At 40.8% G+C, this 17,738-nt stretch overlaps 2 protein-coding genes across 3 annotated transcripts; one reads left to right on the plus strand and one right to left on the minus strand.

The window, feature by feature from the left end:
* The first annotated feature begins 3,657 nt into the window (after positions 1 to 3,657).
* Positions 3,658 to 4,496, plus strand: LOC116174012. The gene is made up of 4 exons (XM_031491789.1): positions 3,658 to 3,763; positions 4,101 to 4,172; positions 4,220 to 4,309; positions 4,355 to 4,496. The coding sequence occupies exons 1-4, from the start codon at positions 3,659 to 3,661 to the stop codon at positions 4,424 to 4,426; spliced, it is 339 nt and encodes a 112-aa protein (XP_031347649.1). The 5' UTR covers position 3,658; the 3' UTR covers positions 4,427 to 4,496.
* A 10,731-nt stretch (positions 4,497 to 15,227) lies between these two features.
* LOC116174932 lies at positions 15,228 to 17,738 on the minus strand. Of its 2 annotated transcripts, none has more exons than XM_031492970.1 (7): positions 17,602 to 17,738; positions 17,431 to 17,549; positions 17,084 to 17,373; positions 16,052 to 17,038; positions 15,766 to 16,005; positions 15,532 to 15,718; positions 15,228 to 15,479 (listed from the first exon to the last, which is right to left on the minus strand). In XM_031492970.1, exons 3-7 carry the CDS (start codon positions 17,162 to 17,164, stop codon positions 15,319 to 15,321), a joined length of 1,656 nt encoding a protein of 551 aa, XP_031348830.1. In that variant the 5' UTR covers positions 17,165 to 17,373; positions 17,431 to 17,549; positions 17,602 to 17,738; the 3' UTR covers positions 15,228 to 15,318. The 2 variants fall into 2 exon arrangements, with proteins under 2 accessions (XP_031348830.1, XP_031348828.1); XM_031492968.1 differs by having other exon boundaries at positions 17,084 to 17,377.

Below are 17,738 nucleotides of genomic sequence, written 5' to 3' on the forward strand. Positions count from 1 at the left end.
ACATTAAGGTGGCGTTTACAATAAGTATATGATCAAAGTGAAGTGTTATCGAATATTATCTTTGATAAGGGGCCTTGTGATTTCATCAATAATTTTGTTGCGAAGTAAATACGAAAAAAGATTATCGCCCTAAGGCTAGTAGCATTTAGCTTTAGTGCATTTCCCATGAGCGGATCAGTACTTCCCGAAAGGCCTTTAATAAGAGAATCTGTAGTTAAAATTTCAAATTTTTTTCTAAGTATATGTAAGAAAATTCATGAGTAGTCTACGCACGCGGTTAAAATTTTAAAAAATATATCACCATAAATATGAAAGTGCGCAGTTTGCGCATGCGGACATTAATTGTCAAGATTTCGTTTGGCTAAGGTGCCAAAAAGAATGAACTTATAGAAACAAATGAATTAACAGCTCCGTTAAGCTTTGATTAACTTTTGTGCATTCGGCCCTAAATACAGTGTGGCCCCGGATGGACTGAACAAGAGGGAAGAAATTTTTAATTTTAACTACGCAAAAATGTCATTCTTTATAAAAATTTTTGCTTGCCTCAAAACCACCTATTCTGAAATAAAAATTTAGATATTCCTTTTAGCAGCTGAGAAAATTACAAAAAACGCAAAATCTACAGCGGACATTTTTCTAAGTTGCATGTTTTTGATTAAATCAGACTATCATTGTATCTTCCATGGCAACCTGATACCACATTGAATAAAATGTTTCTCTTAAGCTCTAATAGACCGGGAGGCAGCGTACATAGTAACTAAACCATAAGCGACAAAATATTCGACAATACAGGCTGAAAGTACGTTGAAAAGTAATAATAAAATCACTCGTCTGCCAGTCGTAAGTGGCAGCATTAACTTGGGGCGGCGCTGAATAGGTGATTTCTGTAGGTGATCAACTAAATTACCAAACTATAAGGGTTACGGAAAAGATTTGTATCAAGAAATCCCATTTTTTCCATAGTTTTCAAATACGCTATGGCAGACGATTTCAAGTGCAGCGTTGGTAGCGAAAGACGCCCTTCAATGTAGGGAAAAACACCCCCGAACTAAATCATGAGGACCGTATAAAAATTATACATAAAAAATTCCTCTTTTTGTCACTACTTTAAAATATATCCTGGCAGACGATATTAAGTGTAGCTTTAATAGTGGCAGACGTCTTAGAAGTTAAAAAATTTAGGTATAGTAAATCCCAGCGAGTGCAAGCGTGTGCCTGTCAAGTGTTCAATAATATTACGATTTTGAAAATCTAAAACTAATCTCTCTCATATACTCTCTCAACAATGACCACATATCTGGAGGAAAAATGGGTGCTCTTCTGCCGTTTCCTATTCGATTGGGTCGTCCAACATAATTATCCTCAATCCATTGCAAAACAGGTTGAAGTTTAAATTCAGATTTCAAGATTTTCCTTCAAAAAAATAAGGGGGAAGATGGAAGGGTGAGGGAGGAGAGGTAGATATATAACTTCTCCTGTTACACTAGTGTGAATATGTTCACAAATGTTTTTACAAAGTTTCCACTATAGTAATCCTACTGACATAAAGACACTGGTTGTACCTAGGGGGAAACAAGTACCATTTTTGGTGTACACGAAAAATTCAAATTCAAATTAATTTACGTTAATTCAAATTAATTCACGTTAATTCAAATTAATTCATGTTAATTCAAATTAATTCACGTTAATTTAAATTAATTCACATTAATTCACGTTAATTCAAATTAATTCAGAAGGGTGTACACCAAAAATTCAAAATTATTTCCCCTTAGGGTTGTGCAATATGTTGTAGGTACCGGCCAGCAACTTCAGCAATTTGGGTCAACTAAATCTCCTGCCTCGAGCGACCTCAATTAAGCAAGGTGGTGGAATCCCAAGCTATTATTATCGGTATTATTAGTTTTGATTTGACAGATATATTCTAAGTAGGTAAGCAAGGTCGATGTGGGGCAACTCCTTCACTTCTGCACATAAATGCCAATTCCAAGGTTGAACTACTGCGCACCCACCAAGTTCAAGGTCACTCGATTCAGTCCTGTTTGTTGACGGAAACAGGTCAAACAGGTCTGTTTATCAAAAACAGGTCGGTTAAGTAAACCTGATTCTGTTCAACGGATCTATTACTACTGAACAAAGCTGTTTCTATGGAATAGACCTGATATTAACGAAGACACCCGTTTCTATTTAATTACCCTGTTTCTGAGAAAGAAACCTGTTTCCACCGACAAACAGAACTAAATTGAATGACCTTGAGCTTGGCGCATGGTAAATGCGTAGTAGTTCAGCTTTGGGATTGGCGCATGCACAGAACTCAAGGTCACAAGGGTCCCCGATCGGCATTACGTGAGTCGGTTGTAGCCTACCTGCTCGTGTAAGGGGATGAAATAATACTCCATCCAAACGGACTGGTTGAATAACAAACGAACTAGTAACAAATGAATTAATAAACGAACAGTCTTCGAAAGAATTAGAATCAAGAATGAGACACAAATGTCCAAAAGAATCATCTTATCATTTCGGTTGTAATCCAACAATCAAAGGTGAAAGTACACGACCTACGACGTAGGTATAGATAGAGGGGAGGTTGTTGATGAATAGGCATACTAATCCAAAAAGGAAAAGTCAACCATTGATATCTATTTGAGATCCAAAAAATCCTCGTCAGTAAATCAATGAGTATTGAAGCGTGCAAAACTGGATTCACGTTCTATTTTCGTAAATGCTTTTACAATAATTTATACTTCTCATTAGTGAAAGAGTATTGACAAGCAAACGTAAATACCGACATGTCACTCACAGTACCACCTACTCCATTATTTCTGCGTGTCAACAACGACGGTTGATATCGATCGTCTGTGGGAGAATACCGATGGATTTATTTGACGCGCTCCATTCAATACATGTGTTTTCCAAAATAACGGCACTAGAGCCCTACAGCGTCGAGAAGAAGGGTTTCAGTCGCCGCTACGTCTCCCTCCGGAAGGATAGGCGTGTAAACGATATTATTGGAGCATTTATTATATGTGTAGTCACGGCCTGCTTCGCTGGCAACATTTATGTTTCCCATTACGACCTTTCGACTACGGAAAGTGTCACAGAGCTTATAGGTCACCTTCTTTTAATCACAGCCAGCATTGCTAGGCTCTATGTCGCGAGGTTTCGCACGAGATGTTTAACGACAAGCCTGAATAGGTTGTCAAACCTGGACAAGGTTTTCAAGGTGCTAACGGGTACTACACTGAAGTATAAGAAAACGAAATTGCATGTTAACACTACCTTCATCTGCAGGTATGCGACCACAATTCTGAATTTATATTTCGTTCTACAATTTAATGCTAACGTAACTATAAGTAGCGTCATTATTCAGTATTGTTGTTCGATTCTTAGCAATAATCGCTTCATTTTATTGTACGCGGTACTTCGAGAGATTGAGAAGAGATTTCGTCTACTAAACGACAAGTTGAAACGTATCCGTGGAAGAAACCTACGTGTCATACGTACAATCGAAAATATCAAGGAAACGTACCGATCTTTACAACAAATTCAGCACGACATGGCATTTATGGTTGAAAGCGAACTGTTGTTCAAGTTAGTCGTTTTCGTTGTCATCAGCCTCTTGGCGTTTCCACGCGTTTTGGACGTGTTCCTAGTTGCGGAGATGTGGAGCCGAGTGTCGTTCGCCATATTTCCAGTTTTGTGGCTGGTAATGCTGTTGGGGGAATTGATTATACTTCTACGTCGCTTCACACGAATTAAGAGTGAGGTAAGACTCCAACTCAATTGCCGTCAGTTCGACTTGTAGCTACGAAGCATTCACTTTTTTTAAATCATTCAAACAGCTAACCCTTATCGCAAGTGACTTATCCTTTATCGACTTGATGGCGCCGTGCGGTCGCTTCTGGAATATGCGCTACAATAAACCGAGTTTGCCTCCTAAATAAAATAATAAACCAAGTCGCTAGGTCAGGTTTAGACTATGCTACCTGACCATATTGGGCCACTGAGCGATGCGGTCACTATGTTAACTGGACTCTGACAGTCAATAATGTTTCCTTTTGATTTAATTTAGCCAAAAGTACTCAACATTGTTTTGCTTCTAGGCTAAAAAGACCGTTGAAATAATGGAGCACTTGGAAGGGTTTATGGATAAATTGTATGTGCAACATCTGCAGGTAGCAAATGATTCTTGAATTAATTAGTCAAGCGTATAACATTTCAGGTACAACTTTTTTCTCTTCAAGTCTACGTCAACGATTTTAAATTCGACATCTTTGGCTGCTTTCCATTGGACTGGACTTTGCTACGTTCCGTAAGTAACCGATTGAACCTACCTTTTCCTATTAAGGATTTGTAGATGGCATCAGGAATCACAACATATTGGATCATATTTCATCAGTTTAGCCATATGGAAAAACATAGAACCTAATTTTTACGCTTACTTTTACTTATTTTAGGATTCAGTAAACTATTTCTAATGGGGAGGGGGAATCAAACGAGGATTTTTGTTTCAATAAATGGAAAGATAATATACTGACGTTACTTTCGCTGATGTCAGAGATAAATACTGCTTGTTACAATCATTACACAAAAAATTAATAAAAACGTCGCTCCCTCTCAGCGGCTTTTTATAGCCTGAACTGCAGGAGTTAGTAATAACCCGGTGGACCTCTAAGTCGCCTCACGGCCAAATACAGACGCCACCAACTACCCTGCAGAAGGAGTGATGCAGACCGGTCCAGCCACAGAAGTCAAGCTGCATGATCACGTAGCAGCAAGTCTCCTTGTCCCATAATATAATAAAAAGGTAACCACGGAAAGCAACAAAAAGAAAGAACACTGACCAAACGCCAAAGTGGTAACCGTCCACGTACGCAATTCCGAATGAAAAAGTGGCAAGTGAAAGTTGCGCCCGTCCAGATGGTCAACCGACCCCGAGAAGTGATTCGTACAGGAGAAAGAGTCAGCGTGATAACAAACGTATAAACAAAACTAAACATCTATGGATATATTTGTACTACATTACGTGTTGTACGATATATTCAGGATGGGATAAATGAAGCGGGCAGTGTAATTCGATACCGAATGAATGATTGACAAATGTAGGGGAGTTTATACTCCCGTAGTATAGAAAGTAGTAAGAGAAAGAAAGGGCAAACACAGGACCTATAAATATGAGTGCAAATAGTGGAAAAGCGGCACAGTCCTCGGGGTAAATCTGCGCAAGTAGTTTTCGCAGAAAGATCCGTGCATTTTTAAGCCAATCCATCCACTAGTGTGGATCCCGAAGACACAAATTACGCATAGAGCGAGACATCATCTCCATGAAGACACCGTGCGAGAGACGAGAGAGTTGAACATTTATGCGGAGCCACGCTGTTACCGTAGTGCGGAACAACTAACAGTGAAGGTGCATTGCATAAATATTCCCATGTTAAATCCCTATGTTCCTACTTACCGTGCACCATCCGGTATACAAATATACACAGGTAGGCGTTGGCATCGTTATACGCTGGTCGAGGGGGACCTTGAACACGGAACGTGATGGGCTAGAGTTAAACGACCAGTCTCAGCCGCTTGTAGAAGGGTAGTGGATGACTTGAGTCTGTTCCTGGCGTTTGGGTTTCCGTATTTATACCCTGACAATCCTGGATCGAGTGTAGTCCCCCCCCCCCCTTTCATTTATAGGGGTTGCAGTGGCCGGATGTACTCGCTGGTTGAGCTTATGGTACTAGATGTTGACCGCGTTGAGGATTGGGTGCCGGTCGGTGGCCGTGGGTGTGTACCTTCAGTAATTCATCGTTTCTTCTAATCCAATAGGCGCTCGTCCCGGCGTGCTCTATATTCTATAATGGGGTAAGTCACCGGTGACGTTGTCTCTTACCCGTTCCATCGCGAGATCGTCTGTTTCGAACTGGGTTCTGGTAGGTCCATAGCTTGCGTCGTGTGATCTGTAGCGGTGTTGGTTTCGGTGAACTTGTCTTACCCGTTGTTTTCTTGCTTTATCGTTTTGTTTCACTCTGGCTGGCGGGTCAGATTTCGCATGCCCCTCCCCTCGTTCGTTTTTCCCGAGCAGTCTACCACGTCAAACGAGAATTCCTGCAGTCCGAGTGCCCAGTGAGGAAATTTACCCCACTCGTCCTTCGTCTTGCCAAGCCATAGAAGTGATCGGCGTGTGGTCGTCCAGGTATGGTCGGACACGTTTGGCCGTCTAGACTACGGCGAGGCACTCTTGCTCGTTGACATGGTAACGGGCTTTATGAAGGGTTCAGCTTCACACTAACATATCTGGGGATGTTTTTCTGTCCAGGAGTCGGTTCATAATATATTATATAGGCCACCGGCGATACCCTTACTGCTGGGGTCGGTCAGTAGCGTGAATGCTTGCTCGAAGTTAGGCCGGCTCAGGGGCACGGTGAGGGCGTGTATGAAGTCTTGGAAGGCCCATTCGAAATCTTTCGTCCACCGGAATGGGGTGATGCGCTTCAGGAGGTTGTCCAATAGTGCCTGGATCTCCAGTTGGCGAGGCCTAAGAAGCTACAAAGTTGCTTCCGAGAGGTAGGTCTTTCTGCCGTGCAGATTGACTCTTTGCGGTGGCGTCGACATTTGCTTCCGTCGGATGAAATGACTCCGAAATGGCATTTTTCTAGGGCTGCCCGAAGCTTGAACCTTGAACTGGTAGGGGGCGCTATTGGGAGTTGAACAGTCTGTCGGTGGTCTCGACTCTTCTGCCAAACGCACATGCCAGTAGCCGGATTTGAGGTCGATCACGAAGAATGTCTTTGTGGTCCCCATGTCTCGGAGAGTTTCCTGGACTTGTGGTAGGTCTTCTTCCGTCTGGGCGTAGGTGACGTCAAAGCGCGTTGTCGTCGATAGCCCACACGTAGAGGGTGCCAATTGTTACTGTAGTGCGGAAGAATTAACAGTAAAGGTGTTTATTAACAATGAAACCTATAAGATTACAATGAGTAATATAAATTATATACAAATAGGCACAGCTGAGACGCCGGTCGAGGAGGACCGTGAACCGTTTAGACCGTAACCCAAACGAGTAGTCTCAGCCTCTTGTAGAAGAGTGGCAGTGCTTTCTATTTGGGTTTCCGTGATTATACCCTGCCGCTCCTTTGTTGCGTAAGATCCGCCAATGGGGGGTCGGGTGTCGCAATCCCTTTGAAGGCAGCGCTGGATTGAGTATGGTAACACAGACCAGGATTTTATAGCCGGTCCGTGCGTTTAGACCATATCATCGCGCATGAACTGCATTGACGAAGCCATCGAAACACATAGATAACTACGAGTGCCAGACGACAGGTCTTAATTATTCAGTGAGACATGGTTCTAATTTCTTTGCCTCCATGTTCCGAAATTGATGAAAAATTACTAAATACGTAGCAATGCCGGCAGCCATCTGTCAAAAAGTCGCTACATTCATCCAGAAAAAAAATCGATTTCGTCTTACAGAATGCAACAAACTCCAATTCAATGGAAAACAACCAAAAATACTAAACTTGAACTCATTGGCGTACAGTTGAATGGAAAGCAACTCTACCTAAAAATAAACAATGATGCGAAGTCCTTAAACGAAGTGTGGAAAATACCTGCAAATATTCCAAGTTAATATAGCGTTTCAAATCTTCCATTATATGAACGGTCTTTTTGGCCTAAAAGAAATTGAAATTAAATACAGCTATTATTATGTTTCCCACCAATTACCTCTTTACTGAACATTACAAAGTAACGTAATATTAAGCAAATTTCAATCAAGTTCAGGCCCATCCAATAGAAGAGCGCACAGGATACTCCTATTGGCATCGGTTTCCCATTGTACGATTTCGAGCTAGTCCAATAGATCGAGTCCAGTATAAAATTGAAGTTTGTGACTAATTTTATCAGTAGTGTATGTTCGAAAATAAAATTTGTCTCTTTGGCAATCTGTCAAAGTTCTCCATTAATTTCTAAAGCCATCTTAATCGAGTTTTTTGAGATATGGCGAGTATTTTTTAAATATCCATGGACTACTTCTAGTCTTCTTGTTAGTTCCATAAGAAAAAATATCGTGAAACACGTTATTGAGGTGTTAAGGAGTGCTGCACCATACACTATATACGAACATGTAACTGTGATGTCTACAAGCAAGTTATGCATATATGCCACTGCAATATCGATCAAAAGACCAGTTGTATTGAGAGCGTATAACACGGTCATTGTCGCAATTAGTCGCTTTCTTGGCGTACTATAGTCTGCACTTCTTCCAGTTAACATCTCTATGTCGTAATCAAATTTTTCTACATTCCCAATCATAGTTGAGAACCGTTTGTTATGGCGTGTAGAAACAAACAAAAATTGCAAAGTGCTCACATAAGCGCAGTATAATATAAGAGTGTGATTTATTCGTTCCACGGTTTCCCATTCTTGTGGACAGCAGCGTTGATGGATTAAACAGGCGATCAATATTACAAGCTTGAAAGTGTAGCTAAACCACACAATGCGCCTGTCTCCTAGATTTGGAGATCCTTTTGACATTGTCCATACGAGAAAACCGAAGAACTTGGAAAATCTCTGTAAAGGATCCAAGGTGTAATAAAAGCTGGTGTCGTCCATTGTGACTGCTCAGTTTAAATTTTCTTGGTAATGAAAACATGGACGTAAATTGCTCACAGATCAATTAACAAATAGCACTTAGTTGTGTCGATTACGCCATTAAGGCATTAACACATCATTTTCTAATACATTTTTAATTGCAGCTTTTAATAGTATTACCTGACCATGTATAAATAACTCAATACAAACTCAATTACGTAATATTGGTATGAGGTGACAATTTTTGTTAAGCATTCTCTACGAACAAAAATGCATCAAATTCATGTCTTGGGCATTGAGATAATGCCCCTAGGTCTTTTTCCCAACGATCTTGGTGCATAAATAATGATTTTGACGTATTTTGATCAAAATCCGTGTGGCCTCAGAAAAATAATTTAACATCTTTGAATCACACACATGCGGTTATCAAAGTTGCACGTGCTTTCAGCATCAAGATAATGCGTTTGAAAGCTTTTAAAACTCCAAATTCATGTGTAAAAAATAATTTTGGGTACATTTTGCTCTAAAACTTTTGACCTATACCACAAAGAAGAGATATATTCAATTGTTACACATCTAAGAGTCATAGACTCATAGGCAATAATCTATCGAAAGTCCGAACTCGATACATGACCTAGGAAATGAAATATGTTGATTTCTATTATATTGAGCCCGCAGTTTTTTCTGTTCCCGATTCACTCGAAGTCCTATAACTTTTGTTCCTGTTAAACCAGCTTCCTGAAAATCAATAGCGTCCGTCCTTAATGTCCAAAGTACCCGTACGCCAAATTTCAACACAATCGGCCACTTTTAAAAAGAGTTAGAGCGCACACGGACGGACGGATGGACGAACGACAATACAAAACTATAAAGGACCTGAGGATCCTTAATAATCACTAACTATGAAGAAGCAAATGCTCATTCAAATAAATGTAACTACTGTGACTTCGATAACTTTTAAACGTTTCAGAAATGTAAACAGACTTCTTTTTATTGCCGCTAGAGGTCTTATTCTTATTTGGAAAGGCGAATAGGTAGTGACAGGACTGGAGAACGTCCCAATCGCCCTTTGTGAGTACAATCCTCCTACAATCTGTTCTTCTGTTCTTGAGATATAAGGAATTATTTCTATCCGATCACGATAAGGAGTCGGGGACTGGGGAGGAGGCTATGGCCCCCCCCCCCTCCTCTTTTGGTAAGGAGTCAGAAAGTAGGGCGGTAGTTGGTAAAAAACAGTTCCTTTTGTTGAGACCATAATTGAAATACCATGCAATATAAAATTAATTTCTACCCCCTGCCTCCTCTCCCCGGCCGCCTACTGATCTCGGTAAAGAATCGCGCAGGAAAGTTATAGTTTGTACAAACCAATTCATTTCGGTGAGACCTTTCATTAGAATACCATGAAGGCTAGAACGTGTGAGCCCCCCTCCTGCCCCCGTCGCTAAAGGCATGGGTATGCAAATTCTGAGACCAGTTGGTAGTCGCATGTAAAAGTTATGCACGTTTTACATTCAAAAACAGCATCTCAGGAAATAATTCATGCCCCCCCTCCCCCCTTGAGACTGCTAAATTTTATGATTTTCTGACACACCTTCAAGGTATAGGCTACATATTGGAGAAAATTCCAGGACTCTAGTACCATTCCCCTAAAAGTAGTTCAAAACCGCAGAAGTGGGTCCGAACGGACGGACGACGGACGGACAAAACGCAAACAATAGCACACTTTTTTCATTTTAAAAAAATGTGCTTCTGCACTCGTCCTTTTGGACTGCCGCAATATCAGATAGTTTTAAAATATTCATGACTACTAAGAACAAAACGGATTAAATTAGTTAGGCATGTACCGTGTGTTCTATTTTGTTTCAGATTCAGAGTATCTCAGCTGTTTTTAAAGATAGAGATTAGTGGTTTTTGTGACTCTGTGCCACATTTTTTGTAAAACTTTTAATACCACAAACAGAATCAATCTTTTCAAACTGTTTGGGATGTTATCATACGTTACAATACCTATGTAAGATAGTAAAAATGATTTGAAACTTGAAACTTTGACATATTATGCCTGGCGTCGCCGCCTCTCCCAGGATTTAGTCAACTGTCGTGAGGATGCGTCCCTGGTAGACACTATCAGGGACGTTTCTCCACTACTTTGTTGCCATCGCGCTGGGCCGCGACATATGCCAAACAATGTGGTGGATTTTGTGGATTGGGGGGTTGTGGGGGGGGCGGCTAACTGGGTGTTATCCGACCCGAACGGGTACGGCCACAGCTTCGCCACTGGTATTCTGCCTTAGAGGGAACTCTGCTTTCTAGTGATAGCTTCTTATCCGGGCGTTCATTGGCTTCCGATGTTCCTATCCTTTGGTCTCGTTCCCTTCCCGGTTTTCCCTCGTGTTAGGCCCTTTTTATTGTTGTCCTCTCCCTGCGTTACTTTCTGTCCCCTTTTCCTCCTCCCTTTGGCTTCTTCCTCCACCTCCAGTATTCTTCTGCTTTCTTTCTTCCTTGATGTGTGTCTTTGCTCTTTTCTTCCCATCTTCCCATGGTAATCCCCGAGACCTCTTACCGTTTGGTTTATGGTGGTGCTCCATGTGTGGCAGGGTCGGCGTACCTTCCATTCCGAGGCACACAGAATCTTGGCAGCCCGTATGATATGGTCTTTGTTCCTCTTGTTGGTATGTCCAGTATCTCATCTGAATCATCTTCAGTCTCCTGGTAATCGTCTTTCTTTCTAGTAGTTCTCTTCTCCGCTTTCTTGTGAGGTTGCTGTTTTCTTCAGTATCCTGAGTGCCTTCCACTCCGCCCTCCTCAATGTTCGTCTTTTGCTCCTTGTTAGCGCTGAAGTGTTAATTCCGTATAACATTGTCGGTGCTATGTTCCTGTTGTAAATCATCATTTTCCAGCTGCCCGGTATTTTCTTCTCTCGTAAGAAGTTCCAGATTCCGTGTGTGCTTCTGAATGCGTTGGTTATTCTGTCTTGCACTGCGTTGTGCCTGCTGAGGGTGCTGCTTATGTACGTTCCCAGATATTTGATCTTGTGCTTCATGGTTATCTCCTTCTCGGCTATTATGGTCTTCTCTCCTTCTTTGTACTGGGGGTGTTGTTTCTTGGCACTCTTATCATCATGTAGCTCTTTTCGTTGTGTATTTGTAGGTCCACCATTTCCAGGTGTACCTGGTACCACGCTGGCCTGGACGAAGTCCTCAGTGTCTTATAAATTATCCGGGATTACAAATAGATCGTCCGCGTACGCCAGTAATGTCGGTAGTAGTAATTGGCCGCCTGTGCTAAAGTTCGTCACCACCATCCTTGTTTGTTCTATAGCGTGGTCAAGTGCTATCGCGAAGAGCCTTGGGGAAGCGGACATCCTTGTTTGATCCCCCTGGTTTTCTTTTGGTGTTCGGGTTTCTTCCAAAACCATTGTATACTAGTATACTCCCTTTGCCACGCGTTTATGGTTCTGTTGATTAGGAATTTGGGTAGTCCCAGCATCGCCCACGCTGTCATTGGTATATTATTTTCTGTTTCCCCCTTGTTTCCCCCTTGTTTCCTCCTTTTGTATTTTTTGATGTGCCTATACCATTACATTTGCATATTCCTCTACATTGGTCTGAGTTTGGCGATGTTCTCCGCGAACACGGCGAATTCCTTGATTTCGTGTTGCTCATAGGCTCCGTTTTCTTCTTCCTTGGCTTCCCTTAGCTCCTTCTTACATAGGAAAAATGATTTGACCCAAAATTCTTATTTTTTAAATGCAACACCCTGTATCTTTCTTAACGTCAATTTTTGCATTGTTTTTCCTGATTACATTGATGCACCATTCTTATTGAATAAAAATTTGGCTCGTTGTACGACCCTGGCGGTAATCGTATTCACCGCTGTGAACGAACGAACCTGCAACCCAAAATTTTTCAGCTCTTCCTTTTATGCCTAAAAATATATTTACCAATTTTGGTTCTAATCGGTTCAGCCGTTTAGCAGGAAAAGAGAGGACGATGGACTGAGAGAGCAATGGACCGACATAATTGAGATATTGTATGATTCGGATTCCTTATGCTTCAAAACGTGTGTTTCTGTCAAAAAGGTGGGGGGGGGGGGGAATTTCTTACTCCAATGTAATACCTCCCTTACTAACGTGCGGGTGGTAAAAAGAAAATTATGGAACGAGGTTCCGTCATTTAATAGTTATTCAGGCAATAAACGTCACCCCAGCTTGTCATTTTCTCTGCCACCATCTTCTCTTCCGTTTTTACCTTTTACAGCAGTTATTCTGAAAGGCGCATTAGCAGCTGTCAGTAGGTCCATCGTCAAAACGTCAACTGTAACAAAGTTACCCGTTTTCCACCCCGAAATTCATACCCGAAGTTCTGACCACACCGTATATTTGTGAAGTCGACCAGCTTTGCTGAACACCCAGTAACTAGAAGCGTTCGAATGAACAATGGGTGTTAATTGAAATACCCATTTTGGAGATTTCATTCCGACTAATTGGATACGTACAATCATTGTATATATACCTTACATACAATGGTACAATTAAGGATTGACAATTAAATGAGTTACAGAAAACTCGCCCCAATAATAAAGCTGGGCTTTATTTCAAAAGAACCGCGCTTGAAAATGTTGAAGTCTGACATCGGTCTCATATTTTTCCGATATCGGGGAAAGGAGTAATTAATTAAAAACATCTTAATTTGGTTTAACTTATGGAAGGTTTACGTACGAAATTGGAATTCCAGTTACTCCCTACTCGAAATGGACGTTTGGATAAATAGAAAACGCACTATGAATTTAGATCTTTTTGGTTTTACATCTTCGCCGCTACGTACCACAATTTTGATATTTACCGTAAATTTGCTTTTGCAACCGTAACGTATTTAGATCTTTTGTTTTTGGTGTTTAACCGAATAGTAAGTAACTCTTCTCGCTTTTGAATTTTTGCCTATTTTGTAAGTACCGTATTAATCTTTAACTTTTTAACCCGTCCGATTCCTGACTGCCGTTTCTCCCGTTGCGTTCACCCGTGGATTCCGAGACCGATCCGCAAGACCCTTGCTACCGCCGAGGCTACCGCCGACCTCGACCAGGCGGTCTCGCTTGGTGGCGCCCGAGTTCGTCCGTCCGATCACATTGATAAGTACTACAAGAGGTGAATTTATTATGGGACTTATCACGAGTGTCAAGTTGACGTACAAATCAGCAAAAAACGTTCACATTATTTTTGAGATTTGACAAACTGAGGGGGAGGGGGGGAGGAGGTAGCCAATTTTTATGCACCCAAAAAACGTACTATACAAACTAATAATTAATTTTAATCTTCGCACTACTATTTTTTATGTTATACCAAAGACTGGATAGTCTTTGGTTATACATACTCATATACCTACAGAGTGTAGCACCTAAGACCCTTCGGGTCATAATTCCTTTACCATAAAAGATACCGAAAGCAGTGTTAGAGCAAAATTGTACACATTTACCGTAGCCATATTTCTAAAATATTTTTGATCGCCAGGGGCGTGCTGTATTCCAGTGGCGTATCCAACTTGCATTTTTGTTTTAAATGGAACACCTCATATTTTGTCGCTGATTTGGAACATAGTTGACTGAGGCACAGGTTAAGACCTCTTCCACAGTCAAATAATTTTTTTAGGTACTTTATCGAAAAAATTAAATTTTTGATTGACCTTCGCCAAACGTTATATTTTTTAAAAATTTCAAATGGCACCCCCATATACATATTATACCTTTGGGTAGCTAAAACTACAAATTTTCCATTGATACAAAGAAAATCACTCATTCCATAAGAAAATTTCAGAGAAAAACCAAGTCAAAACGTCAATTTGTAAACAAAAACCTTATTTCCCGAACCCAAGTGTGCCATGATGAAATAAAAGAGGTTCAGGTAAATTTATCCACCACTTTTCGAAACGCGTGTTGATCTGTATGTGTTCTACCAGGATATCTCTCAGCGTACTTTTGTGACGCCAACAAACAATTCCGGTAACAGTCTCCAAGAATAAACACCATATCAACAAGTTCTGCTTGAGTTTGGAACATTTCGCAACACTGATTAAAAAACAATCATACACTGCCGACACTCTACTGTTAATTGTGAGAATTGAACAACTTTTGTTTCATCATGGCACACTTGGGTTCGGAAAAAAACTTTTTTTTACAAACTGGTGTTTTGGCTTGGTTTTTCTCTGAAATTTTTTTATGGAATGTGGGGTTTTGTTTAATCGATGGAAAATTTGTAGTTTGAGCTACCCAGAGGTATAATTTGTTTAGGGGGGTGCCATTTGAAATTTAAAAAAAATATGACATTTGGCGAAGGTCAATCAAAATGTTATTTTTTCGATAAAGTACCCTAAAGAAATTATGTGACAGTGGAAGAGGCCTTAACCTGTGCATCAATTCAAAACTTAGCCGCCTGCGCGATTTAGTTTTTCTAAAAACAAATTTCGAAAAACTGTCAAATTTTGACGAAAAAAGGTTATAACAGCGAAAAAAAATAAGTACTTTTCCAAATCAATAATAAAATATCGGGTGTGCCATTTAAAAAAAATGCAAGTTGGATACGCCACTGGAATACAGCACACCTCTGGTGTTCAAAAAAGGAATTATGATCCGAAGGATCTTAGATTCTACACCCTGTATACAGAATAAAACAAAAGTGTTCGGTATATTCAACAAACACTAACAAAAAAAATAACAAACATATTACTGCACACAAGAATTGAATGTTCCCTAATCCGATTTTATTTTCAGTTCCTTCTCAAACAAATCGAGCTTCTCAAAAATTCCATTTAAAATACTTTGGGCAACCTTTTCGTCCGAAATGATCTCCTTATCTACCCTCAGAGTAACGTTGAGCCCCTCGTTATAAGTGATAACGCACATACTCATACCTGCAATGGTATTATGTTTTATGTTCGCACTAATAAAGTGCAAAAACCTCACCTACTCCTCCAGCGAGCGGTATCCACGACATTACATTTCGAATTGGCATTCTCCCGTCAGCCAGCGACGCCTGGCCCGGTCCTGGAAGCACGCTTACGATTGCATTGGACTGCGGGGCGTCGTTTACTTGGCCAAAGATCGGAATTGGTAGAACTTGTATTCCAATGTGTGACCAAAAGTACATTATCTGAAAGACGTAGTAAGTGCTTGGTCGGATCACTAGGCAAATCTTACCGTATTGGTTGCGGACTTGGAAGAGTTCGCGATTGCTTTATTAACGGCCTCCAAGCGTTTGGTCAAGCTAACGTCGTGATTATCTCCGACAATCAAAGGCAAACCGAGTATAAGCAGGATAAAGTTGTTATGAAAAGATATATCACTGGCGTCAAGTTGGCCCAGTGGAATTTTGGATAGCGACGCAGCTTTTCGTAGGAAGGGGACGATAACATTAATGCGCTCCGGACACTTGGCGTGCTACAAATATTTACGAAGTTATAGGACAAATCGGCTTTGTACTCACAAATTCAAAATACTGCTGAAGAGTTGCTGAAATAGCTGTAAGTAAAATGTTTGCAAATCCAGTGTGACCAACTGTGGATTTAATCTGCTTTATTCTCCGAACAGAATCTCCCTTGTCAACTTTCATTGTAATGACGTCGACATTGCTTCGCTTAGAGCCCTGCATGGGGTTGTTGCTACCCTTGTTTAACAAATATAGCAGGATTGCTGAAATACTGTAAACAATGGCATACAACGTTACGGCGATTTTGTGGAAAATGATTGCGAGCGGTGGGTCTGATTTAACCTTGTTGAGGTAGGTGTGCATGGGATCTTGACTTTCGTATGGGATCCTATCGACTAATATGGATAAAAGCTGAGTTGCTACAAATCCGTCACCGATAGCATGGTGCAAGCGGAAAACGACCGGGTAATGGCGTGCACTACTGTTTGGTTCACTATTCCAATCGAGCGGTTGTACACCAATGTACGAATCCCAAAAGAGGGTGTTACCTTTGGGTAGTTTTTCGTTACAGCACTTATTCATCAACTGCTTAAATTCGTCTTTGCTGATTTTGTCACCCTCGCAGCTTACCTCTTCCATTTTCTTCACGCATTCCTCCACTGTCGGACTTGCTTTCACTTTGTAGAAGTAACCGCCAAACTGTCTAACCACACAGTGCAACTCTGGGAACTTACTTGGGTTTGCAAAGAAAGATCTGTCCACCACACTTTTGTATATTTCGTAGATGTCCTCGGCGTTGCTTTCGACGATCATCAATATGGACATAGCATTTTTTTCGTGGTCCCCAGTTAAATATAGAACATCAGAACCTCCAATTATTCCGAAAAATTCCGATCCATGTTTGAGTTTCAGGTACGCTCGTATGATTTCTCGGTACATCCACAAGACAATAAGCGCAATGTGCAACGGAATCCATAAAAAAATGATCGATACCGATACCATTGCGGCAAGCACAACAATTGACCATTTCCCATATGTTTCCATCTAAAACTAAAAGGTTACCTTGTGCATCTCTGAGTATCTACTTACGTGAATTCGTCTCACATTTGCCACTACCATCACGAGAAATGCGCATACGGCAAGATATATGAAAGGGGATTGCAGATCCATCTTAAAATATATCAAGAAAGGTTAGAAGCAACGCGTGAAAATGTCAAAAATCAATCGCTCACGTCGTACAACCAAAATAAATAAAAAGACCCGCTTTTATCTGCAAACAAATGTATTCGAACACTAAAGTTATCTCTTTTCTCTAAACTAGATTCCAGTTCAAAATTATTGTTGTTAGTAGTCGCGCTTCTTCGCCAGTCTTGAAGACACTATCTGGAAAATGTTAGGTACGCCATACGCTTTCACCACAAGACTTCCACCCTTACATTAATGTATGCTCGAAATCTCAGCAATCAGGTTTCCTACAAAGACTATTGAGTTGTGTATAAAAACAACCGATAAGGTTTATTTTTCCACAAAAATGGTTCTGCTAATGTTTTGGTATCTGTTCAGGGTTTCAGTAATTATTTTTTTTTGATAATATTGCAATTGCTCACCAAGTAGTTTTAACGACAGGCGCCAATGGGAATTGCGTGGGACGTTGACAACCAGGGATTAGGACGACTTCAAGAAACGCAGCGCTGTTGATCTCAAGAATCCCTTGTCTTGGGTGTAACGGGTAGTCAGGACCAAA

The sequence above is a fragment of the Photinus pyralis genome, unplaced genomic scaffold (assembly GCF_008802855.1).
Source record: "Photinus pyralis isolate 1611_PpyrPB1 unplaced genomic scaffold, Ppyr1.3 Ppyr1.4_LG6, whole genome shotgun sequence".
NCBI classification, from domain to species: domain Eukaryota; kingdom Metazoa; phylum Arthropoda; class Insecta; order Coleoptera; family Lampyridae; genus Photinus; species Photinus pyralis.

Bases quoted from the DNA above. Each gene is read 5' to 3' on its own strand.
- LOC116174012 (XM_031491789.1), top strand. From the start codon at position 3,659: ATGTGGAGCCGAGTGTCGTTCGCCATATTTCCAGTTTTGTGGCTGGTA. The intron at 3,764-4,100 runs GTAAGACTCCAA...TTTTGCTTCTAG, and splicing joins TCACACGAATTAAGAGTGAG to GCTAAAAAGACCGTTGAAAT. The intron at 4,310-4,354 runs GTAAGTAACCGA...AAGGATTTGTAG, and splicing joins ACTGGACTTTGCTACGTTCC to ATGGCATCAGGAATCACAAC.
- LOC116174932 (XM_031492970.1), bottom strand. From the start codon at position 17,164: ATGGATCTGCAATCCCCTTTCATATATCTTGCCGTATGCGCATTTCTC. The intron at 17,039-17,083 runs GTAAGTAGATAC...TTTTAGTTTTAG, and splicing joins CAAATGTGAGACGAATTCAC to ATGGAAACATATGGGAAATG. The intron at 16,006-16,051 runs GTGAGTACAAAG...AAATATTTGTAG, and splicing joins TTCAGCAGTATTTTGAATTT to CACGCCAAGTGTCCGGAGCG.